Here is a 26,495-nt window from a genome sequence, read left to right as displayed (position 1 = left end):
GCCCCGGAAGGCGATACGGGGCCGGGCCGGGGCGGGCCATGGAGCTGGCGGAGCTGGCCGCGCGGCTGAACTGCGCCGAGTACAAGAACTGGGTGAAGGCCGGGCACTGCCTGGTGCTGCTGCGGGACGCCCTGCAGCGCTTCGCCGGGGAGCAGCTCCGCGCCTTCCACCGCCAGCTGCTCGCCCGCCTGGCGCCCCCGGGCCGCCTCTGCCGCAGCCGCTGCCTCCCCCGCGGCCGGCAGGTGAGAGCCGGAGCCCGCGCGCTCGGTGGGCGGGAATTTGCTCTGGCTGGGCTGCAGGCAGCGCCCACGTGCTGGGGGTCCAGCGCGGGGGAAGCGGGTCCCTTACAGCCCCTCAGGCCCTCCCCGCCGCTCAGGGGCGCTAGGCTCAGCCTGTGCATTTTACTCCCCCAAGGTGTAGCCGGCCTCCCGCAGCCCGGTGCGAGGGTTGCAGGTGTTCCTGGAGGCTTCCTCCCATGACGCTCAGTCTTTAATTCAAGATTCATCTTTAACTCCCGGAGTCTCCGGGACGCTCCTGCAAGGTCGGCACGCCTGTGCCGCGTGGAGAGCCCCAATCTTGCGCTACCCCGAGGAAGGGAGCATGGCCCGCCCTGGCGATGTCATTGTGCCTCTGGTGATAACTGAGAGTTTTCTTAAAGCTCCAGTTTCTGCAGTGGGGTGATGATGAGAGATTCTGGACTGTCATTTGAAGTAAGTTTTTTACCTCTCTTGGTGGCAGAGAGAACCTTGAAAACATGATGTGAGAGCAGCCTGAAGGCTGGAGAACCGGCGGGCAACTAACCCCCCCGCCTCCCTCCAAGCATATTGCTTTTTAAAATTCTAATGATTTTTAGAGGGCTGATTCATGAATTTTGAACACTGGGCATCAGCAGTGTTACGCGTGGCACTGCTGCTTAAATAAGCACCAACAAATATAGGAACTGGGCTGATCTGAGGAGGAGGTGTTGGAGTTTAGGAGCAGAGCACAGAGTTGTGAGCGTTATATTGTGTTAAACCAGGGGTCGGCAACCTTTCAGAAGTGGTGTGCCTAGTCTTCATTTATTCACTCTAATTTAAGGTTTTGCGTGTCAATAATACATTTTAACGTGTTTTAGAAGGTCTCTCTCTATAAGTCTATATATTATATAACTAAACTATTGTCGTATGTAAACTAGGTTTTCAAAATGTTTAAGAAGCTTCATTTGAAATTAAATTAAAATGCTGATCCTACGCCACCGGCCTATTTTGATGGCCTGGGGTTCCGTTCACCTAGGCCGGCAGCGGGCTGAGCAGGGCCTGCGGCCAGGACCCCGGCTGGGAAGGGTCTGGCAGCTAGAACCCCAGACTGGCAGCGGGCTGAGCAGGGCCGGTGGCCAGGACCCCAGACTGGCAGTGGGCTGAGTGGCTCAGCCTGCTGCTGGTCTGGAGTCCCAGCCCTGTCCACATAGAGTAGGTACGTACCTGGTTCTAGCCATTCTTTTCCTTTCACTGAGATGAGGGTCAGAGTGTGCTGTGAACAGGGCTGGGGGTAAAGGAGCAGGCTGGGGGTTGGAGTGCCCTGATTCCACCCCCTTCCCTGAGGTCTCTGGAGCAGAGAGCGTGCTGTGGCTCCACTTTTCCCTCTCCCCCCTGTGGCAAGGGCTGTCAGCTAATTGGCCACAGGGAGGGAGAGAAGGAGGGGCAAGAACCCTGCACACTGGGGGAAGAGGCGGGGGAAGAGGGAAGCTTGCTACCCTGGAAGGAGAGAGCGGTGGGTGGAAAAGAGCGGGCCGGGCAGGATTTTTAGTGGCACGCTGCTGTCTGCCTGGGTCCGGCAGACAGCAGCGTGTCATTAAAAATTGGCTCGCGTGCTGTGTTTGGCACGCGTGCCATAGGTTGCCGACCCCTGTGTTAGACCATTATCCTTTTCTCCTTGTCTATTTCAGTCCTTTATTTTGAATACCTTAGTTCTTAAAGTGTTGGGGGGGCTGCTTCTCTCTTCCAGCCCTAACTGCAACTAGACCCACATGAGACCTCGCAGTTCTACCTGCACAACTCCATTTACTTAATCACTGACTACAGTCCCAGGAAGGCTGCAGGATTGGGCCATCCCTCCTTCCTTCACAGTGGGGTTCCTGATTGTTAGCCCAGAAAAGAAGTTCTAGGTGGGATGTTAGACAAGAAATTAGGAGATGGAGAATTTCTTTGCTTTCTAATTCACAGTTTTATGGTCCATTATTCCCAGCCATTCAATTTATGAGTCCAATATTGGCTCAGCAGAGGGTGCTATGGGACTGACTGGATCTCTACTCTGCTCCTTCTGCAGCTTACTGTGTTCTCATCTACAAGGCACTTAACTGCTAAAGCCCTGTTGACCCTTGTATTTGGTCTCAAACTCCTATCTCTTTGCATGGCATACATAGCAATTATACAGAGCTAGATATCTTTTTGTTGTTGTTTGAAGATCAGTTGTGATTAGGGCTGTTGATTAATTACAGTTAATTTGCAATTAACTCAAAAAAATTAATATCAAAAAATTTATTGCGATTAATCAGTTTTAATCTCACTGTTTAAACAATAGAATATCAATTGAAATGTATTTAATATTTCTGGATGTTTTTCTACATTTTCAAATATATTGGCAAAGAGTCCTGTGGCACCTTATAGACTAACAGATGTATTGGAGCATGAGCTTTCATGGGTGAATACTCACTTCGTTGGATGCATGTAGTGGAAATTTCCAGAGGCAGGTATAAATATGCAAGCAAGAATCAGGTTAGGGATAATGAGGTTAGTTCAATCAGGGAGGATGAGGCCCTCTTCTAGCAGTTGAGATGTGAACGCCAAGGGAGGAGAAACTGCTTTTGTAGTTGGCTAGCCATTCACAGTCGTTGTTTAATCCAGAGCTGATGGTGTCGAATTTGCAAATGAACTGAAGCTCAGCAGTTTCTCTTTGAAGTCTGGTCCTGAAGTTTTTTGCTGCGGGATGGCTACCTTTAAATCTGCTATTGTGTGTCCAGCGAGATTGAAGTGTTCTCCTACCGGTGTTTGTATATTGCCATTCCTAACATCTGATTTGTGTCCATTTATCCTTTTATGTAGGGACTGTCCTGTTTGGCCGATGTACATAGCAGAGGGGCATTGCTGGCACATGATGGCGTATATTACATTGGTGGACGTGCAGGTGAATGAACTGGTGATGGTGCGGCTGATCTGGTTAGGTCCTGTGATGGTGTCGCTGGTGTAGATATGTGGGCAGAGTTGGCATCAAGGTTTGTTGCATGGATTGGTTCCTGAGTTAGAGTTAATATGGTGCGGTGTGTAGTTGCGGGTGAGAATAATGCTTCAGGTTGGCGGGCTGTCTGTGGGCGAGGACTGGCCTGCCTCCCAAGGCCTGTGAAAGTGAGGAATTGTTGTCCAGGATGGGTTGTAGATCAGTGATGATGCATTGGAGAGGTTTTAGCTGAGGACTGTATGTGATGGCCAAGGGAGTTCTGTTGGTTTCTTTCTTGGGCTTGTCTTGCAGCTGGAGGCTTCTGGGTACACGTCTGGCTCTGTTGATCTGTTTCCTTGTTTCCTCATGTGGGTATCGTAGTTTTGAGAATGCTTGGTGAAGATTTTGTAGGTGTTAGTCTCTGTCTGAAGGGTTGGAGCAAATGCGGTTGTACCTCAGCGCTTGGCTGTAGACAATGGATCATGTGGTGTGTCCGGGGTGGAAGCTGGAGGCATGAAGGTAGGCATAGCGGTCAGTGGGTTTTCGGCATCGGGTGGTGTTAAAGTGACCGTCACTTATTTGCACCGTGGTGTCTAGGAAGTGGACCTCCTGTGTAGATTGGTCCAAGCTGAGGTTGATGGTGTGGTGGAAGCTGTTGAAATCGTGGTGTAATTCTTCCAGGATTTCCTTCCAATGTTGTCCAGATGATGATGTCATCAACGTAACATAGGTAGAGAAGGGGCGTGAGCGGACGAGAGCTGAGGAAGCGTTGTTCCAGGTCAGCCATAAAAATGTTGCCATATAGTGGGGCCATGCGGGTGCCCATAGCGGTCCCTCTGTCTGGAGGTATATATGGGCACCAAATTTGAAATAATTGTGCATGAGGATAAAGTTACAGAGCTGAGCAACCAGTTGTGCTGTGGCATCAGGGATACTGTTCCTGACAGCTTGTATTCTATCTGTGTGTGGGATGTTTGTGTAGAGAGCCTCTACATCCATGGTGGCTAGGATGGTGTTTTCTGGAAGATCACCAATGCATTGTAGTTTTCTCAGGAAATCAGTGGTGTCATGGAGATAGCTGGGAGTGCTTGTGGCATAGGGTCTGAGTAGAGAGTCCAAATATCTGGACAGTCCTTCAGCGAGAGTACCAATGCTCGAGATGATGGGGCATCCAGGGTTTGCAGGTTTGTGGATCTTTGGTAGTAGATAGAATAACCCCGGTCAGGGCTCTCAGGGTATGTTGATTTGTTCCGGTGTTAGTGTAGGGAGTGTCCTGAGTAGATGGTGCAGTTTCTTAGGGTATTCCTCAGTGGGATCTGAGGAAAGTGGCCTGTAGAATTTGGTACTGGAGAGTTGTCTGGCAGCCTTCTTTTGGTAGTCAGACCTGTTCATGATGACACAGCACCTCCTTTATCAGCCTCTTTGATTATAATGTCAGGGTTGTTTCTGAGGCTGTGGATGGCATTGCGTTCTGCACAACTTAGGTTATGAGGCAAGCGATGTTGTTTTTCCACAATTTCTGCCTGTGCACGTTGGTGGAAGCATTCTATGTATAGGTCCAGACTGTCATTTCGATCCTCAAATGACAGTCTGGACCTATACATAGAATGCTATCTACTACCCAAGATCCACAAATCTGGAAACCATGGACGCCCCATCATCTCGGGCATCGGTACTCTCACATCCTAGCCACCATGGATGTAGAGGCTCTCTACACAAACATCCCACACACAGGTGGAATACAAGCTTTCAGGAACAGTATCGCATCATCAGCATGGACGCATGTCCTCTGGAATGGTGGTTGAATCATGAAGGGACATATGAATATTTAACATATCTGGCATGTAAATATCTTGTGACGCTGGCCACAACAGTGCCATGCAAACACCCGTTCTTGCTTTCAGGTGATATTGTAAACAAGAAGCGTTATTGAGCAGCATTCTCTCCTGCAAATGTAAACAAACTTGTTTGTCTGAGCGATTGGCTAAACAAGAAGTAGGACTGAGTGGACCTGTAGATGCTAAAGTTTTACATTGTTTGTTTTATTTTTTAATGGAGTTATTTTTATACATAATTCTATATTTGTAAGTTCAACTTTCATGATAAAGCGTTTTCACTACAGTACTTGTATTAGATGAATTGAAAAATATTTTATTTTTACAGTGCAAATATTTGTAATAAAAATAAATAAAAAGTGAGCACTGTATGCTTTGTATTCTGTGTTATAATTCAAACCAATATATTTGAAAATGGAGAAAACATCCAAAAATATTTAAATAAATGTTTAACAGTGTGATTAATCACAATTAATTTTTTTAATCGCTTGACAGCCCTAGTTGTGATAAAACTTTGTTTTCAGTTTCTAGGAAGGAGAAAGAAGGGTTAATACAGTAGAACTTCAGAGTTACGAACATCAGAGTTATGAACTGACCAGTCAACTACACACCTCATTTGGAAGTGGAAGTATGCAATCAGGCAGCAGCAGAGATGACCCCCTTCCCCCCTCCTCCCCATTCCCCCAAAGTAAATACAGTACTGTGTTAAATGTAAACTACTAAAAAAAATTGAGAGATGAGCATTTTCCTTCTGCATAGTAAAGTTTAAAAGCTGTATTAAGTCAACGTTCAGTTGTAAACTTTTGAAAGAACAACCGTAACGTTTTGTTCAGAGTTACGGAACACGTCAGAGTTACAAACCACCTCCATTCCCGAGGTTTCATTACTCTGAGGTTCTACTGTAGTAAGTGTTAATGCACACGAAAGTGAAGGTTTAATAGGACTGGCTAGGGTTGGGCATAGTGGAAGCTTCTCGCATGCCTTCTTTCGTACTCTTGTGAAGAAAATCTGATGCTTGTGCCAATCTATGTAGGGTAGTTTAATATTGTGAAGAGAGCTTCCCCTAAGCACCATAATGAGATTCCTCAGCTCCTTTTCACTCATGTTAATTTATTGTGTTAGATATCGCTTGTGGATATTGTAATTATCTATAAAGAAGCATTATCAACCCAGGAAATTCAGAGTTATGCTTAGATATAAAAGAAGTCCAAACAAATTAAGGTATGGAAATGCAGTAAGGGCACCCAAACTAGCTTGACTGCACTATAGTAACACCATGAAGAAATTAAATAAATTAAATGTATTTTAAAAATCTGTTTAGTCTAATCTGGGACTACATTCTCAAATGCCTTAATCATGATCCTATTGTTGTTATGATGATGTCCGCATACTCCATTATTAAGCTCATAGGGCCAAAAAGGACTTAGACAGGATGAATATTATAAAGGACCTATTTCAATCAATAGAAACTAATGAATGAGTTTACTTGTACATTCTCAGAAAACTCATTCTGTGCTCAGAGTAAATTCCATAGTCTTGTGGAGGATATACTGTGTTTTTCATACGTAACAAAGAGATTGAATTTCTGTGTTAAGTTCAAAACTAAATTCAACTTCAACTGTGGAAGCATGACCTGTGACTCCATAATATCCAGTATTAATCATCACTATTATTACATACCAAAAAATGTGTATTGAGAGCTGGCAGTTCACTGATCCTCTCTGATAGAGTACATTTAAAAAACAAACAAATCCTGTAACATAATTCAAGATAACAAACATTCACTTTAGTGTTCTTCAGTGCCACCCACAATTATTTATTTGTGCAGCCCTATAAGAGTGCTGGGTGCTATATTAGACCTACAAATAAAACAAAGTTTCTGCCCTGGGGAGTTTACAGTCTAATTCACATACTCATTTAATCCATCTGCCCCACAAAGTTAATGAAAAAGGTGGAGGAGTGTTTGTATGTGCGTGCACATGTCCCGATTTTATAGGGGCAGTCCCGATATTTGGGGCTTTTTCTCATATAGGCTCCTATTACCCCTTTCCCCCATCCCGATTTTTCACACTTGCTGTCTGGTCACCCAAGTGCAGATGGAGAAAGAACAATCAGAAAAGTTAAATCGGAATAAACTGTTATACGCTTTAGCTGTTAGGACATGCTTCCCAGTTGAAAATTCCCTAAGGATTCAACCATGTTCAGGTATGGCTTTCATTAACCCTAATGTAAACTGTAAAGAAAAAAATGCATAACTTCAAATTCTGCTGCTAAAGTATTCTTCTCTTTCACCACGGGGTTTGTCATGCAAGCCTCATTTGAGACCTCTGGTTAGCATTGGCCTCAATCCCTGATAGGAGAAGCTTCAGACTCGTTTCTAGTTAAGTCCTGACTCTCATTGAACCCAGGTCTCTAGAGGTGAGAGGCTACTGCCCTAACCTACTGTATTATACCTAAATTTTCAATTACATCTCTGCCTAACAGTTCAGCATACTGCATAAGAGAATTTGTGCATTTGATCAAATTTCTGACTGAACGTTCTTTGAATCCTTTTTCTAGCCTCTGCTGCAATGTAATAATAACCCAGTGCACTTTTTAAAGTGTAATTTAAAGGGTGCAAGTACTAAGGTAAATTACTTTGGATTCTTTCCTATTTTTTTTTTTTTTTTTTTAGTTTCAGCCTATCTGTTCACTGTGCACCGAGTGGAAAAAGGAGATTTTGAATCATCACACCAACAGGAATGGAGAAGTTCACTGGGGAAACTGCAAACCTTGGCTTTGGCCTTCTAACTCATGGGAACTTGCAAAGGTAACATAAATTAAATTAGAATCACACTTGGGGTCAGCTCCTGTTCTCACTTTCATCCGTGTGTGGTTCTATAATGAATTCAGTTTGGTTGCATAGGAGTCTGTCAGGGCAGGATTTAGACCTATGGTGCAATCCTGACCCTGTAGAAGACAATGGCAAAACTCCCATTGTCTTCAGTGGGGGCAGGATTTCATCCATGGAGAGCAAACTGTTGCACATGTATTGTCCTTTTTTCTTGCTAATAGCAGACAAAAGGAAAGGTTTCAGGGGCTAACCTTGTGTCTACCAACAGTGACCAATGCCAGGTGCCCCAGAGGGAGTGAACCTAACAGGTAATGATCTAGTGATCTCTGTCCTGCCATCCATCTCCACCCTCTGACAAACAGGCTAAGGACACCATTCCTTACCCATCCTAGTTAATAGCCATTAATGGACTTAACCTCCATGAATTTATCCAGTTCTCTTTTAAACCCTGTTATAGTCCTAGCCTTCACAACCTCCTCAGGCAAGGAGTTCCACAGGATGACTGCGTGCTGAGTGAAGAAGAACTTCCTTTTATTTATTTTAAACCTGCTGCCCATTAATTTCATTTGGTGGCCCCTAGTTCTTATATTATGGGAACATATAAATAACTTTTCCTTATCCACTTTCTCCACACCACTCATGATTTTATATATCTCTATTATATCCCCTCATAGTCTCCTCTTTTCCAAGCTGAAAAGTTCTAGCCTCTTTAATCTCTCCTCATATGGGACCCGTTCCAAACCCCTAATTATTTTAGTTGCCCTTTTCTGAACCTTTTCTAATGCCAGTATATCTTTTTGAGATGAGGGGACCACATCTGTACGCAGTATTCAGGATGTGGGCATACCATAGATTTATATAAGGGCAATAAGATATTCTCCATCTTATTCTTTATCCCTTTTTTAATGATTCCTAACATCCCGTTTGCTTTTTTGACTGCCGCTGCACACTGCATGGACATCTTCAGAGAACTATCCACGATGACTCCAAGATCTTTCTCCTGATTAGTTGTAGCTAAATTAGCCCCCATCATATTGTATGTATAGTTGTGGTTATTTTTTTCCAATGGGCATTACTTTATGTTTATCCACATTAAATTTCATTTGCCATTTTGTTGCCCAATCACTTAGTTTTGTGAGACCTTTCTGAAGTTCTTCACAGTCTGCTTTGGTCTTAACTTTCTTGAGCAGTTTAGTATCGTCTGCAAACTCTGCCACCTCACTGTTTACCCCTTTCTCCAGATCATTTATGAATAAGTTGAATAGGATTGGTTGTAGGACTGACCCTTGGGGAACACCACTTGTTACCCCTCTCCATTCTGAAAATGTACCATTTATTCCTACCCTTTGTTCCCGGTCTTTTAACCAGTTCTCAATCCATGAAAGGATCTTCCCTCTTATCCCATGACAATTTACATAAGAGGATTTACAATTTAATTTACAATTAAATTTACAATTTAATTTACATAAGAGCCTTTGGTGAGGGACCCTGTCAAAGGCTTTCTGGAAATATAAGTATACTATGTCCACTGGATCCCCCTTGTCCACATGTTTGTTGACCCCCTCAAAGAACTCTAATAGATTAGTAAGACATGATCTCCCTTTACAGAAACCATGTTGACTTTTGCGCAACAATTTATGTTGTTCTGTGTGTCTGACAATTTTATTCTTTACTATTGTTTCAACTAATTTGCCCAGGACTGACGTTAGACTTACCAGTCTGTAATTACCAGGATCACCTCTAGAGCTCTTCTTAAATATTGGCGTTACATTAGCTATCTTCCGGTCATTGGGTACAGTAGCTGATTTAAAGGAGAGGTTACAAACCGTAGTTAATAGTTCCGCAATTTCACATTTGAGTTCTTTCAGAACTCTTGGGTGAATACCATTTCGTCGCGGTGACTTGTTACTGTTAAGTTTCTCAATTAATTCCAAAACCTCCTCTAGTTGCACTTCAGTCTGTGACAATTCCTCAGATTTGTCACCTACAAAAGACGGCTCAGGTTTGGGAATCACCCTAACATCTGAAGACTGAAGCAAAGAATTCATTTATCGTCTTTATCGTCTTTAAGTGCTCCTTTTGTGTATTGATCATCCGGGGCCCCACTAGTTGTTTAGCAGGCTTCCTGCTTGTGATGTAACTTAAAAAACATTTTGTCATTACCTTTTGAGTTTTTGGCTAGCTGTTCTTCAAACTCCTTTCTGGCCTTTCTTATTACATTTTTACATTTAATTTGGCAGTGTTTATGCTCCTTTCTATTTACCTCACTAGGATTTGACATCCACCTTTTAAAAGATGCCTTTTTATCTCTCACTGCTTCTTTTACATGGTTGTTAAGCCACAGTGGCTCTTTTTTAGTTTTTTTTTAATTTGGGGTATACATTTAAGTTGAGCCTCTATTTTGGTGTCTGTCTTTCAGCTTGCAGGGATTTCACTCTACCTTTTAATTTCTATTTAACTAACCTCCTCATTTTTGCATAGTTCCCCTTTCTGAAATTAAATGCCCCAGTGTTGGGCTGTTGAGGTGTTCTTCCCACCACAGGAATGTTAAATGTTATTACATTATGGTCACTATTCCCAAGTGGTCCTGTTATAGTTACTTCTTGGACCAGATCCTACACTCCACTCAGGAATAGATCGAGAGTTGTCTCTCCCCTTGTGGGTTCCTGTACCGGCTGCTCCAAGAAGCAGTCATTTAAAGTATTGAGAAATTTTGTCTCTGCATTTCATCCTGAGGTGACATGTACCCAGTCAATATGGGGATAATTGAAATCCCCCACTATTATTGAGTTTTTTATTTTGATGCCTCTCTAATCTCCCTTAGCATTTAATCGTCACTATCACTGTCCTGGTCAGGTGTTCATAATAAATCCCTACTGTTATATTCTTATTAGAGCATGGAATTACTATCCATAGAAATTCTATGGAACATGTGGATTCATTTAAGATTTTTATTTCATTTGATTCTACATTTTCTTTCACATATAGTGCCACTCCCCCACCCGCACGACCTGTTCTGTCCTTCCGATATATTTTGTACCCCAGAATGATTGTGTCCCATTGATTGTCCTCACTCCACCAGGTTTCTGTGATGCCTATTATATCAATATCCTCCTTTAACACGAGGCACTCTAGTTCATCCATCTTATTATTTAGACTTCTAGCATTTGTGTACAAGCACTTTAAAAACTTGTCACTGTTTATTTGTCTGCCCTTTTCTGATGTCAGATTCTTTATGTGAATGTTTCTTGTCTGATCCCGCCCATACTTTATCCTCTTCCATCCCCTCCTCCTGACTAAAACCTAGAGAATCTCTATCAATAGACTCTCCTCTAAGAGAAGTCTCTGTCCGATCCATGTGCGCGTCTGCAGCAATTGGCTTTCCCCCATCGCTTAGTTTAAAAACTGCTCTGCAATCTTTTTAATGTGAAGTGCCAGCAGTCTGGATCCACTTCGGTTTAGGTGGAGCCCATCCTTCCTGTATAGGCTCCCCTATCCCAAACGTTTCCCCAGTTCCTAATAAATCTAAATCCCTCCTCTCTACGCCATCGTCTCATCCACGCATTGAGACTCTGAAGCTCTGCCTGCCTACCTGGCCCTGCGCGTGGAACTGGAAGCATTTCTGAGAATGCCACCATAGAGGTCCTGGATTTCAGTCTCTTTCCTAGCAGCCTAAATTTGGCCTCCAGGACGTCTCTCCTACCTTTCCCTACGTCACTGGTACCTACATGTACCACGACCACCGGCTCCTCCCCAGCACTTCGCATAAGTCTGTCTAGATGCCTTGAGAGATCCGCAACCTTCGCACCAGGCAGGCAAGTCACCATACGGTTCTCCCGGTCATCACAAACCCAGCTATCATTTAGTTATTCTAATGATCGAATCTCCCATTACTAACACCTGCCTTTTCCTAATGACTGGAGTTCCCTCCCCCAGAGAGAGGTAACCTCAGTGTGAGAGGATATCCCAACATCATCTGGAAGGAGGGTCCCAACTATGGGAAAGTTTCCCTCTGTTCCTGTTGACTGCTCTCCTCTGGGCCTTTCATCCTCCTTAACAGCACAGGGACTATCTGACTGGAGGTGGGACAAATCTACAGTATCCCAGAAAGCCTCATCAACATACCTCTCTGCCTCCCTTAGCTCCTCCAGTTTCACCATCCTGGCCTCCAAAGCCAGTACACGGTCTCTGAGGGCCAGGAGCTCCTTCCACCGAATGTACACATATGCCACCTGCCCACAGGGCAGGTAATCATACATGCTACACTGAATGCAATAAACAGGATAGCCCCCACTCTGCTGCTGGCTTCTGCCTGCATTTTCTCCTACAGCTACCTAGGTTAAAGATCGGGTTTTTGTTTAAATCAAGAAGTTTTGATTATAGTTTAGGTTTTAAAGGTTTTAAAGAATGGCAAGTGTACCTTGCCCCCTTCCCAACTCTCTCTCGAAACTCCTGTCCCTGTTTGCAAAGCTCTCTGTTTGCTTGCTCACTGCTTTATAAAGCCCTGACCTTCTTGATAGCCCCGCCCCCATAGGGCTCAGCCAATGAACAGGGGCTTCTAGATTTCAAACCTTGTTTAGAAGCATATATAGTGTAGCTGGGTCGTGTTCAGGGAACAGGGGTGGTATGTCATGCTGGAACATGTGAACAACAAAGCATCTGAAGTGAAAAGTAATATTTCCCCCCCAAAAAAACTTACTATTTGTGTCTGCTATTGCAGGTATGTGTATTTAAAATATCTTTTTCCTTTCACTCACTAACCTCCCACCTGAATGGCTGAACTTGCATTGCTCTATGCTCAATTTGATGGGATACATCTGTTTGTCTGTAAGGTGATAACTTTTCAGTGCCGCATCGGATCAATTGCAAAATTTCAAAGAATGTTCTAGGCATTGGTGGGGAGAATATCAATTTTGGTGAAAATCACAAAAACAGAAGGGTGAAATGTTGGACACATGGTGCCCTGGCATCTGGTTAGCAGACCTAGCAACTTTAACCAGATCCATTATGGTCTATTGCTGTGGTTCTCAATCTTTCCAGACTACTGTACCTCTTTCAGGAGTCTGATTTGTCTTGCATATCCCAACTTTCACCTCACTTCAACCTCCATTAACGTTCTTGTACACATCTGTAAATGACATAAAATGCATGTCTAATACATTACGTATCCACACATCACGTTACCATATAATACAGTATATAGAGCAGTATAAACAAGTCATTGTATGAAATTTTAGTTTGTACAGACTTCACTAGTGCTTTCTATGTAACCTGTTGTAAAACTAGGCAGATATCTACATCAGTGTATGTACCCCCTGGAAGATCTCTGCATACCCCCAGGAGTACACCTACCCCTGATTGAGAACCATGGATCAAAGAACTGGTTGATGGCAGCCATGAACTCCTTCCATTGTAACAATACTCCCCTGTCTCAGTTCTGCCCAGCCTTTCAATGCAGTTTAAGATGTTGACATCCTGAATGATTTGTCTCCTACTCCATGGGGGAACAGGGGGCAGGGGCAGTGGATTCTTCCTAAAAGTGGTGGGGCTATGAAGCTCTGCCCCCTCCATGGCCCCTGGCCAAGCTGGAGCTGAATTGGGAAGACTGGGCCCCTCCATCTGCCCTGGGTAAGGGGACCCGAGAGCAGTCCCTGGCGTGTGTTTTTCCGCCTCTCCACCCCCCTCCCCCACCTGGACCCTCCATCTGCCCTTGCAGGGGACACAGGTTTGGGGCTGCTTTCGAGCCCGCCGACCCTGGACAGGTGGAGGGGTGGGTCCCCACAGCTTCCTGGGCTCCCAAGGCGGGCTACAGCTTCCAACCTGGCCGGGGGGCAGAAGAGCGGCAGGGGTCCAGACCCGTTTTGAAAAGTGGAAGACTTTCAAAAGTTGGAGGGCCTTGGCCCGCCCTGTTCCGATGCCCCTGAAGGGGGGCACAGCACCTGACATGGGGTGTGGAATTGGGAGGTATAGATGGTGGGAGGGAACACAGAGCCCCTGGCATGAAGGAGAGAGTTGGAGGTTTGGGGTGTCCCTGAAATAGAGGGGGATAGGAGGGTTGCACAAAAGAAGCTCATGGAGGGAAGAGCTGAGCCAACACAAGCTTTAAAGTGTGCAACTCCCTAATGACGTAAGAAAACCATGAGTGTGTATAACTATACAGGTTTCAGAGTAGCAGCCGTGTTAGTCTGTATTCGCAAAAAGAAAAGGAGGACTTGTGGCACCTTAGAGACTAACCAATTTATTTGAGCATAAGCTTTCGTGAGCTACAGCTCACTTCATCAGATGCATTCAGTGGAAAATACAGTTCCACTGAATGCATCCGATGAAGTGAGCTGTAGCTCGCGAAAGCTTATGCTCAAATAAATTGGTTAGTCTCTAAGGTGCCACAAGTCCTCCTTTTCCTATAACTATACAATACATTATAGTGTGTGTTTAACATTGTGACTTCATTGCAGAATCAAATCATCAAGTAGGGAAAGATTTAAGGGTTGTGAAGGAAATAACCATTTGCTTGAACACATTGTTAATTGGCAAAAGTAGCAAGTGGAGTTGTAGAGATTGTGTTCTAGTTTATTGCATTTACTTTAGGCAATATCATTTTGAAACATTAACAGCGCTTATAGGCAGATAAGGAAATCACATATTTGTGTACTTCCTGAAACCAAAAATGACATTGGTATCATGCACTTCTGTTACGTAGGCTTATATGCCTCGTGGGCAGATGGATATTTCTGGACCGGACAAGTGTGATGCAGCTGCTCTTCTAAACCTTTTCAACTTGTGTGATCACTTCAGTGGAATTGACCAGAAGAAAGTCAGAGAGGTAAAATCAACCAGACCATTTCCAAGAACTATTTTTAATTAATATATATTCTGTAAGATACTGTAAATTGTGTGCTAGGATGGCTATGACCATAATGTGGCAGTGCTGTTTTTCTTCATTCTCCTGTTTAGGTGATTAAGTGCCGCAATGAGTTAATGCATTCTTCAGAAATGAAAGTTTCTTCTTTATGGTTGGAAGAGTTTGGAAAGAAGATTCAGAATTTATTAAAGGAACTCCAGAATGTTCCAGAAGTTATGACAGCTAGTACACGGATAGAAAAGGTAAAAGAAATAATTCTGATCTGTAGTTTTTTATTATAAATTGTAGGTATAATCCAGTACATTAGAAATCTGCAAGGACTTCTAAAAGTCTGTGGAATTTCACTGGAGGTTTATATTTTTCTACTCTGTTTATTTAAATGTCCAGTTTCATTGTATGTGACCAAAAAAGTCAGATACCTTACATCAATGGGACTATTCATCATAGGAAGCACTACGCTCTCGTGTTTGGAGGTTCTGGGTCAATGGTAACTCACCACTGTAAATCAAATATTTGTGAGGCTGAGTGGGAACCAGCCAATTCTCAGAAAAAGCCCTTTTTTACCAGATGTTTTGACCCTGATCCTACAGTTCATCCAAGCTCTGTTTGGCACAAGACCTGGTTGGTGTGGCAGAGGTGACTATGCCACCTTTGAGCTTCCCCAGTCCCTGGGCTGCTCAGCCATTTGTTCCTCCGATGCAACCATCCATGCTCCTTTCTCCAGTTTACCCTCCCTCTATGAGGTAGTTACACTAACCTGCGTGTCTCTTCATATTCATATACAGTTCAGAGACTTACCTCTCCCTCCCCCCTATAGTGAAGAGACAGCATCTTCCTAACTTGCCCTCTGAATGCAATCCTCTATCTACTACTGTAAGCAACAGACCTGAGTCTGCCCCATCCATCTATCTTGTACCTAGTCTAGAAGTAGTTATTTATCTAATCCTCTTCCTGATGTTGGGTCAGGACCACACTATTCACATGCAGCGCAGATATCCCTCTTGACTCTGTCTTCTACGCAAATACCATCTCCACATCCCAGAGTATCTCATTCTTCTGCACATGCTCTTGTCTTACCTGTTTATATCTAGAGAGCCTAGGGGAGTTGGCATGTCTATCCAACTTATTACTTGCTCCAATATTAAATACTACAGCTGCTTTTCAGGTGTTTAAGAGGTTATATAGACCTGTATTTACTTTTATATCTGTCTGTTGCACAATGTGGTGGGATGAGGGGATAAAACGAAAGGCTGTCTGTGCCACGCCGCCTATTTGCCAACAGATTTAAGCAGCAGTTGGGAAGGTGGTTTTAAGGGAATATTCATTTGAAGAATTGGTCTGCAGAAAAGAACTGAAATTGATCATGCTGCCTGATCAGAGGAAATGTAGGGTTTTCTGGGCTTAAGTCACTGTTAATATTGCTTGTTTTCTGTTACTAATTGACCGAATAGAGTGGTTTTATTAAAATAGGCTTTTGAGCCTGTGACCGACTGACAAATTTTCTGCAATATCCTGAATGAACTTTATAGAATTAAGCTACACTTACTGAATTAGGCTTACTATCTTTGGGGTCCACTGTACTAAAAATTCAATTGTGTACGTGCTGTTGTGGAATTATATGCACCTGCTCTGGCAGAAGGGGAATGCTAATGAAACTCCTCCCTTATCAGACCTTTGATGCTACCCCTTGGATAGGTTGGAATATACTAGTTCAAACTGGATTCTCCAGGGACCACCAGGCAAAGAGGATTTTTTTGATAAATAGCCTGGTTTTAAACTGGCTCAGGTTCTTCTTCCTGATCCAGCAAATGGACAAGATCCCTGTCCACGGAGGGCCCCACTTCTTAGGGTAAGGCTGGAAAGACTGGGCCTACTGAGGCCACGTAAGACTGTGTGCTAGTTCTGAGCTGAGGCTGTGATGAACTTGTATCCAACACTTTGGTAAAGTGTTGAAGGACTGCTCCTGGAGCCCATGGTGCAGTTGGGGTGATCTCTGGTGAGCTTATTAGCATGCATGTAGCTCTTTTATTGTATTTAATATATTTTCTCGGTACTACTTTTACCTTAAGAATAAAGAAGGCTTGCATAAAAAGAGCTGTGAGGTAGCATACAACCGTTGACAATCGCTCTTATCAGTCTCTGAAGAGAAAGCAAACAATTGTGCTTGGACAGCCTGTCTCTGCTGGGAATAACACAGTGAAGACAGGAAACTGTGCAGCCTAGAAATATTCCATTCTGACCAGGGTGAGAAGTCTGTCTCCGCCCAAGAAAGGCAATGGCTGGAACTGTAAGCCTGAAATGTGGGTGCTGTTGCTGGACCACACAGGGAACTACAGGTGCAGTTGCCCTCAGCTGTGACAAAGCCCATTAAACAAGCTCTTGCAGAGGCTCTAGAGAGAACAAATAACTCTTCTTTCATTCTTCCCTGTAAGGGCTATGTATAAATTCCAAAAAACTGTCACACAGCAAGCTGATAACTTCTGACACTTGGTACGCGGTATCCGTAAATGTCCAAGAGATACAGCCCCTGTCTGTCCTGTCTTTGGGCTGAGGCTACAGACTGAGAATTGGTTCTGAGCTGTTTAATTACACAATACAGTGTAGTTATCATAGATGCTTCCTTTATACACATTATCACCAATCTCTACCACAAGACTGATTTTCGTGTTTCAAACAAACAAAAAATGGGGGGGGGGGGGGAGAGGGGAATGAGTGGGGTTAAAGGGCACTGTATAATGACCATCACACCAAGGGAGTTCAGCCTCTTGTATTGTGAACAACACCATGATGGACAGATTATTTCAGGGATCTCTTCCTCTCCCATTCTCCATCACATGGACCACCTCCCCGTCTTTTTTCCATTCCAAAACCAATTAAGATGGTTTTATTTAACAAAAAAAGACCCTGAGGCAACCACAGCAATTTCTTACATGAAAAGTAACAGCAGGTGTATGGAAGTACGTATTTATGTTTCTGTCTTTGGAATGATAAATGCTTTGTACTTTTCAGAAAGAGTTATTCACATTCTCTCCTTTTTGGGATGGATTCATTTAAATCAAAGCAATTTATATAATTGATTTTAGTTTTGTTTTGCATTGCATTTATACTTTAGTTATTTTCTTAAAGAAAGGTTGAGCCTTACTGGTTGGGAAGCATTAAAACATATTGATTTGCAACTAAATACAGCCTTTGTACTAAATGTGGTACATCTTTTTTGCTAATCAAGAACATATCCTATATATATACACATTTATTTAAGCTAAAGAGCTTAATATACATTTATTCAGATTCTTAACACTTACATTTTTTAATTAGAAAATGGTGAATGGTGCATTTCTTATTTACTAGATTGATTTTTTTTTTTTTTTTTACTTCTGTTGAGCTCTATTTAGATATAAATTCAATTAAAAATGCACAAAAACAGCATGGGGGGGTTGTTAAATAAAACCATCTTAATTGTGCTGGATACATGAGAAAAATTTAACAAAATATGTTTGCATTTAAAATTAATTTATTTATTAAACAAAGGAAGTATTATCTGTAGTTAGTGAATTGAACTGATTGTTTTTGATCACCATGTCCTTCAAGATTTTAGAACTAGTAGATCCTATCCTCTCACATCTAGCTTTTATTCATAGATTAAAAAAAGGAAAACAAGCTTTTATGCTTTTTCAACTCCCATTGTTTTCCTTACTTTGAATGAACTAATCATTGAACTGAACTAGCTGAATAAAATAAAATGAGAAGATATTCTCTCTGCACCTGCAGAAGATGCTACTGTTGTCAAAAGCTGGTTTAACACTTCAACAAAATCAGATTACAAGTGTTTAGCCAGGAACTACCACCAATTCAGTGGTTTGGCTTTCTTTAAAACGTGGCAGCAATCATGTACTGCTTAATATTTTTTTTTATTTAATGTAATTAATTTTAATATAGTAAATTTAGACCTTAACACATTTCATAATTTCACATTTAATTTTAGAGGTTTATTTTTTAAAAATAAATCTGTATTTAATGTAAATTTTAAAAAATCTGATTTAAATAATCTATTTTTCTAAAATCATAGATTTTTATCCAGCCTGTTTGTTTTGCTCTTCCTTTTGTCCCCTCCACCTCACCCGTGCTGTTTCTCTCAATGGAATATGAGAGCCAGTACCATGTGATCAGCCAGCTCTGTACAGACAGCTGTTCAAGAGCACCTAAGTTTGATCGCTTATGCATGTTGGAACAAATTAGCTGAAATCCTGAAATAACCATTTTATATGTACCCCCATATATTCTAAATTATGGAGTTAGTGTTCCATATGTCAGTTTCATGTGCTTAGAGCACTAGACCTTTGTGCTGGGCACCAGGTTAATCAAGACATGACACCACAAGTGCTTGCTTTGTGGTGTTGAAGGTAAAAGTTAGCATAAAAATTCACTTTGTACAGTGATAGAAATGAGGAGCTAAAAGTATTCAGGAGCAACACTGATAAAGATTATAGAAAAGTATTTACAGATTCATTTAATCTGAATTTATTGCATAGTTTAAGTAGTTTGTTACACTACTGAAACCACAGAATGTAGGGCTGCTCTATTACAGTAACATTAACTGGAGCTCTCTCTATGATACCAGAAAGAGTGCCTTTTTAAATTTAATCACTTATTTCATTTTCCTCTTGTACACCAAACAGCTTCTGTCATCGGATTGGACTGTTTATATACCAGGGGAAGAAGATCAACCAGATGGATTGGAAGGAGAAACAGAAGTTTGCATGAGTGGGAGCCAAATAAGTGAAATAGAGATGGAATTAATAAAGGAAAGACTTAAAGAGATCTATCTTCTGGTAGAAGAGCAGGAGATGCTGTCTGAAGAGGTACTTTTAAAATTAAAAAAACATAAATGAAGGCTTAATGTATTAGTCAGATATTTAAAGGAAAGCAGTTAATGGCTCATTCTGGGTAGTGAACAGGATTCCTCTTTTGAGTTCAAACCAATATTTACTGGAAAAGGCCTAGCCAAGTGAAGGCAGGCTTACAGTTTACCATATAGTAAACTTGAAATCCCTCCAGGAGCATAAGAGATATTCCAAAAATCTCCAGCTTTAGTACTACATCTAGGCAGTTTGACGCTGGGATATCGAATGGAATGTGACTGTCCTGAGAGCACCTTTCCAGGGACTCCTAAACTTCAGCATTGAAGACTGGCTAGTTGAGATACAGAAGATGCTTGAAAATGTGAATACTGTATACAACATACATTTAATTTCCCTGGTTTAACATGGCAATAATCTGTGCACAAGATCTCTGATATGCATGTGTCTATATAGTCTGCTTTTCAAGATGGTCTCGTCCTCTTTTGATATAGTTATGTAACTCCCTTCAGCATTAATAGTAGTTACATGTTTGTATCTAGAATAGAACAGTTCCCTTAAGCAAGCAAGATATCTTTGCTGAATTTTCTCCTGTACATGTTCTATATTTTCTTTAAATTTTTGTCCTAAAATTAATGGTGTTACATTTGAGTTATCAGAATTTCTAAAGGTGCATTTTAAAAAAAATAACTTTTGAAGATTTTTAGCACAAACTTCTAATTGTCTTAAAACCTGCCTCTGCATATATAGCTGAAGGAAGCACTACTGGGAATTTTAATTAACAAAAAGTTTTCTTTAAAACAACATTTTTACAAAACCTAAAATTGATTTTTTTTATTCCGATGAAAATTAGTTTTTTAAAATAGAAACATCTCCCTCCCATGTTTGCAAACAGGAGCATTGTATTCACTAACGGAAACAAAATGAAACCGACTAGTCAATTTTCCTTGTTGTACATGTGTAAAAATCAGAGAGCAAACACCACAAAAGGAGAAAAGTAAACTAGGTTCAAATTATTTTGCTTTCAATACTTTAACCTTTTGTTAGTAGCAGACGTATGGGAAGACTTTTTTTATTTAAAAAAAAAAAAAAAATCTTACCTTGACAGTATTTCTGTGAATTTTTAAATCTCTCCTCTATTTAAGTTACAAGAAAATTTTAAAAATGTAACCTTGATCTCAACGTAAGGCTTTGCACAAGCATGCTGAAAGCTGTGACAAATTCTGTAGATCCTCTCCAGGGATAGTCAGAAAGAGGGTTAACACTGACTGTAGTCAAAACTACAGGAACTTGCTGTTATCCTAGTGATTGTCAGAGTAACCAGGCTGGGCCAGCTGTTATGTATTAATTTCCCAGGATACTAATAAGAGGGAGGTACTTCCAGGTGCTGTTGAGTGCCACAGCACTTGGAGAAGAACCTTCCTCGGAGGCAAAAAGAAGAGAAACATGCTATCTAAAAAGCTCTTTCTTGTTTTAAAACAGACTGCAGCCATGACTGCACAAAGCCTTTTTGAGCTCCAAGTAAGCCTTGACTGGGGGAAAGAATGTTTACTTTTTACAAGGCTCTGAACCCAGGCTGAAAGGAAGATTTTTTTCTCTGTTTAAATTCTGTGGGAAGGTATTGAAATAAACTAGTAAAATAATTCCCAAGGCTTGGACAAACCTGGTTGAATCCATGTGATGGTCTGTGGACCTTGTGATACTGTCTCAAATTTCATCTGGCTTGTCACAATAGAAATTAAAAGCTTTAAACAGGTTTGATTAAACAGGGATAGAACCAGACTTGTTGGGTGTCTTTTTTTAAAATCTTTTCTAAGCACCTCTACATCTTTCTTGCATCTTCAAGTTACCTGGAAAGAACCTAAAGTGAAACCTTGAGCAAAAAGCTTTCTTAAAGTAAGTGAAACTTTGGCCCTGAAACCTGGATACTGTCCAATGTGTATGTAATTTCTAGCATCTTTTTTTTCAGTGTCTTCTGTGAAGAGTATGTTGTCTGGATCTCCTTTTTCTGTTGTAAGAAATAGCCCACCTTTTCAACAGTGTCAGTTGTTATTTACACAGCAATTCCTCCCCCTCATTCTGGGAAATGGTGTACATGGCTGTACATGGCTCATTCTCTTCCTCCACTGTAAATTAGGAAGTAAAACAAATGCTTAACAAACTTGGCATTTCTTTATCCTCTGTCTTCCATTCTCATTGACATCTTTATTGAACAAACTCAATTTTACCTTTTGCAAGTGTTTTTGAAGAACTTTGCTAATGAAAATTTTCTCTGCAGTTGAGTATTCCTCTTGGAAAAATGCCCTCAGTTTGGCTTTCCTTTCTGTTTCAGTAAAAAAACAAAATTGTTTACTAAAGTATGTAGCATGCATAATTCTCATATAAATTGAATGCTTCTCACCCCCAGAAGCATGCATGATATGCTTAGCATCCATAAGAAAACATTTTAAAAAGAGGGAAAGACTTTTGCCCTTTGCTGATCATTTCCACGTCCCATATTTCATATTTATTCCCCACTTCTGCTGTGCTCCCAAAACTGAGTTGAGAATATCCCTTCAATACAACTTTAAAATGGTGCCATATTTTAAAATTCATCTTTTTGGTCTAGGTGTTTTCCAACTCTCATTTTTCTGTCCACTTTGAGAGAGAGCCTTTCATGGTCACCTTCTTCCCCTCCTTGCCCGGTCACCAAATGTTTGATTGCGCAGGTTGAAATTTTGACACTATTGGTGGTCCACAGACATAGTCTGAGAACCTTTGTCCTGGTCTACATTTTCCTCCCATCATCAAATGCTTCTAACTTTTTTAAATTTAGCTTTTTCTCTACGCCAGAGGTAAAAATCCTCATCTTAACCCGATGAGAATTTTTTTAAAGAACCCCACCTTTCCAAATAAATTCTAAACAATAGTTAAATTTAAAAAAAAATCCTTCAACATTATGTCAGATATTTTAAACTTGCATGCCATGCAAAGATGTGGTCACCACAGTGGCTTCGTAATTTGGCTTCCTTGCATGTGTGTAGTATGTGCTGCCTGCTGGTCTCTGGCAGAGTTGGGAATTGCTTTTCTCAGGCCCTTCTTGCTGCATGCTTGAGTTTCCCCAGAGCTGCAGTTGCTTGTACCATCTGAAAAGATCTCTTCTGGGATGAGCTGCCTCCCGTAGTCTCCATCTGTGAGCCGGGAAGACTTGATTACCAAAGACTGCAAGTGAATTTTCCTCTCACATCATCATACGATGAAGGGGGGGAACCTGCCAGAAATTGGGAATATTTTTTCAATTGAAATTGCAAATAGGCCAATATCTTACAAATAAAATTTAACTTAACTCATTTCACCCTCGCTTTTAAAAAATAGAGAGTTTAGATAGCCTTAAGTCTTTGCACTGAATTCTTGCTTGTGGGGAGAGGAGAAATGAACTGGGAATATACATTCAAATACATGTAGCATGTGCTAGAACACACACAGATGAGTCAAGATGAATTAAGGTTACTGTAACAACCGTAAGCTATAATTTTCTTGCTGTTTGTTAGCATCACTCCACTTTAACAGAATATTAATCTACGGGTATAGTTTAAAGTCTGAGACAATAAAATCATAGAAGTGGAAGGGACCTTGAGAGGTCATCTAGTCCAGTCCCCCACACTCAAGGCAGGAGTATTATCTAAATGTAAAATGTACGGTGCATGTGCCATAACAGGTTTGGTAAGATGCATATTGGATTTGTTTTGCTGTGAAGCTGTTCGGACTTCATCGACAGAGGCAGCTTTACAGTCCAATCTTCCATCAGCGATCACCTGCCTTTGTCAAATTTTTATCTGCTTACATGATAAAAATCCTTCGTCCACAGGGATGGTCTGAACAAGTCCTTTACGTGGACCAGTATCTTAAAGATGATGTGTCATACCTGAGTTTAAATTCTTCTCTGCTGAGGATTGTTAGGCAACCTGCCTTCAGCTTCACGTGTTTCCCATATTCTCTGTCCTCGTTTTGCTGAAGCTACACTCCCACTCACCAGCTTTTGCTCTAAAAAGAGCTTAAAATAAATTAGCTCTTAAAATACATACAGAGACAAGATGGGTGAGGTAATATCTTCTGTTGGTGAGAGACACAAGCTTTCCAGCTTACACGGAGTTCTTCAGGTCAGCTCTGTATAAGCTCGAACACGTGTCTCTCTCTCACCAACAGAAGTTGGTCCAATAAAAGATATTACCTCACCCACCTTGTCTTTCTAATGTCCTTGGACTGACACAGCTACAACACTGCATACTTAAAATAAATGAGTCTAATAGCAGGACTATATATTTCTGGCCAGAAAATGCAGAAATCCTAAACAAGCCAACAAAAAAGCCTTTTTATAATTGGAGAATGTGGAAATCATATGCATATCAAGAAAGTGTGATCGTGAAGAAGCTTATATTGTAATGATTTGGCTCTGTCGATGCGTTTTTGTTTTTTTGCTGCTGCTGTAGAACTTAAATAGGATACAGATGACAAAGGATTTCTTAAAGGACAGCGGTGATCTCCAAATAAGTTTTCAGGCAGATATGCAGAGGCTAGAAGGCCTTGAAAAAGAGGTGTACAACCAAAGAAGATCTATGAAAGAGACTGGGAAAGAATATCCCCATCAGGAGGAAGATGAAGGCAAGTTTACTCATCCAGGAAATGTGCTTTTCCTCTCTCTTAAGCTGTCTTGAATGTAGGGTGACCAGATGTCCCGATTTTATAGGGACAGTCCTGATTTTTGGGTCTTTTTCTTATATAGGCTCCTATTACCCCCCCAGCCCCTGTCCCGATTTTTCACACTTGCTGTCTGGTCACCCTACTTGGATGTTACAAGGAAAAATTTGTAAAGGAGTTTGAGGAAAAGAGTACTTTCATGTAGAATAATTCTGTTTATCAGGATGTGCTTCTTTGACACACACGCTTTAGTGGGGCATCTCCCAGGGAACTAATTAGGCTATGATAATGAATGGCAGTGACTACTGCACAGTGTTAGTGAAACTTTTGTTTAATTGGGACACATTTTGTCAGGGCCATCAATTGTTGTATTTCAGCAGGTGTGGAATTGTTCAGATTCAGTCGTCTTTACAGAAATTATCAAACACAGGTTAAAAGAAGGAATAAAGAGATAATCTGGGTGAGGATTTGTTCCACAGGTTAGGAACCACCAGGTTAAAAACCATAAAAAATACTAAAGTAAGAAACAAGTGCAACACTTGATTAGAGGAGGATTCACTGATGCATTTTGTTTTGTTTTGTTTTTTTGTTTAAATATAGGTTGTTCATTAAAGAAAATGAAGTGTATTCCCAAAGAACAACTTTTGTGAAAGTGCCAGTGACTGCATTTTGAAGAGAAGTTCCTGTAAGTGATTGACTTGTCAACTGTCCTTCACTGAATGAGGATATGCCCAACCTCTTCAGTGGCTTGGAAAACCAACTTAAAGGGTGAATTGTCATGAGATGCCTTTCTAAAATTTCAAAACTTCCTGTTGTGGTTTGATGATTTTGTTTCTTGGAAGAATGTCATGTACTCTTTCCCCCCCGCATCCTTTTTCAATTTCAAGAACGTGGAGAAGCATAGCTAGAGCCAGGAAATAAACTGTAGGTTTGAAGGAATTGATCTTGCAAGGGTATGGAAGGCTGAGAGAAGGCAGTACTGAGCCACTGGGGCTTTGTTCTTGTTGATCCATTAAGGCAATTAAGCTGAATGGAATGGATGTTGGGCAGCAAAAATACAGTCCTTAGCATATGCCATGAGGCTTTGAGCAGCTGGCTGTAAGCGATATGGTTTCATTTCTTTCTGTGTCTGGGCCTCAAAACACCCTCTTTTCTCAGTTTACCATTGGCTCCTCAAGTCACTTTTGTGTAAAGCAGCAATACTTAAGGGTGGCAGCAAAATCGTCTTAAAATAATTAAAATGACCACTATACAACAGATTTATACCGTTCCCTGACCATGTCCCGTCTTTTCTGACAGAATGGTCGTTTTTTCCCATTCATGAGCGCTCATTGCAGCATGGCCGTAGAGGTTTGCTTACATGATTCAAAACTGCATACATCTCTCAGTACCACATGCAGACCACTGCACAGTTCTTGAGAAAATGCTCATCACCAGTGCTTTAGCTATCCATGTTTCTTTCAGTGGTGCTTTGCAGGGCTAAGTCCTATGTAGTCACTTAACCCTGAGAACATTGGATTCCAGATTTCTGCTAAATTTGCAGCTGTCAGAACCTTGTAGTATCAATTTTAATGGAGCAAAGTCCTGGCTTTTTGTGCTTTTTAAAATATTTTTAAAGCGTTTTTTGCAAGCGCAATAAAACGTTCAAAAAATAAACCTTTAGTTATGCCAACAGATGTTGCATTTAGTACTGGCAGAGCATAATTTTGTTAATATTTGTTGAGATTATCAATCCCAATTTTTCCCTACTTAGAGCACATGGTCAACTAAAATTAGACATTTATAATAAAATATTTAAAATCAATGACCTTTCAGATTCCTTAAACTGATGTAATTTTTAAAAAATGGGCACTTAAACCTTTTATGTTTTGCTTTTTTCAATTTTATTTCTTTTCTCTTTAAAATAATGAAAATCAGCAAGGTCAGTTTCAATTTTGTGCAGTCCATATTACAACACTTCAGTTTCTTAGTGCTACGTTGTTGTTGTTTTTCTTTTCAGATACTGTTTTTACTTAAATGTTCCCTGCAACTATTTTGTTAGATTTTATTTTTTAAGGGAAACATTTCTATTAGTCTTAAGTTTTATAAAACCTCATTTTTATAAATTGTGAATGTTAAGGTACATTTTGCTTTCCAGTACCCTCTAAAGGGTTGGCAGCAACATAAATGTATTTAATCTCTTCATATCTACCATTTCTTTTTAATAAAGACTTTGCAATCAATAAAAGGAACAAAATTCA

The 26,495-nt window shown here is 41.2% G+C and overlaps 1 protein-coding gene across 3 annotated transcripts; it reads left to right on the top strand.

The window, feature by feature from the left end:
• C1HXorf38 (chromosome 1 CXorf38 homolog) lies at positions 1–26,495 on the top strand. Of its 3 annotated transcripts, none has more exons than XM_077817359.1 (7): positions 1–242; positions 7,702–7,836; positions 14,561–14,683; positions 14,815–14,964; positions 19,399–19,581; positions 24,048–24,219; positions 24,856–26,495. In XM_077817359.1, exons 1-7 carry the CDS (start codon positions 39–41, stop codon positions 24,903–24,905), a joined length of 1,017 nt encoding a protein of 338 aa, XP_077673485.1. In that variant the 5' UTR covers positions 1–38; the 3' UTR covers positions 24,906–26,495. The 3 variants fall into 3 exon arrangements, with proteins under 3 accessions (XP_077673485.1, XP_077673503.1, XP_077673494.1); XM_077817377.1 differs by lacking the exon at positions 1–242 and adding an exon at positions 379–710; XM_077817368.1 differs by lacking the exon at positions 1–242 and adding an exon at positions 3,098–3,162.

This window comes from Eretmochelys imbricata, chromosome 1 (assembly GCF_965152235.1).
Source record: "Eretmochelys imbricata isolate rEreImb1 chromosome 1, rEreImb1.hap1, whole genome shotgun sequence".
In the NCBI taxonomy this organism is placed as follows: domain Eukaryota; kingdom Metazoa; phylum Chordata; order Testudines; family Cheloniidae; genus Eretmochelys; species Eretmochelys imbricata.
Note: the sequence above shows the minus strand (reverse complement) of the source record. Positions and strands in the feature narration are given on the sequence as shown.

Excerpts from the sequence above, each read along its gene's own strand:
- C1HXorf38 (XM_077817359.1), top strand. The coding sequence starts at position 39 with ATGGAGCTGGCGGAGCTGGCCGCGCGGCTGAACTGCGCCGAGTACAAG. Across the intron at positions 243-7,701 it reads GCCTCCCCCGCGGCCGGCAG|TTTCAGCCTATCTGTTCACT; the intron begins GTGAGAGCCGGA and ends TTTTTTTTTTAG. Across the intron at positions 19,582-24,047 it reads AGGAGATGCTGTCTGAAGAG|AACTTAAATAGGATACAGAT; the intron begins GTACTTTTAAAA and ends CTGCTGCTGTAG.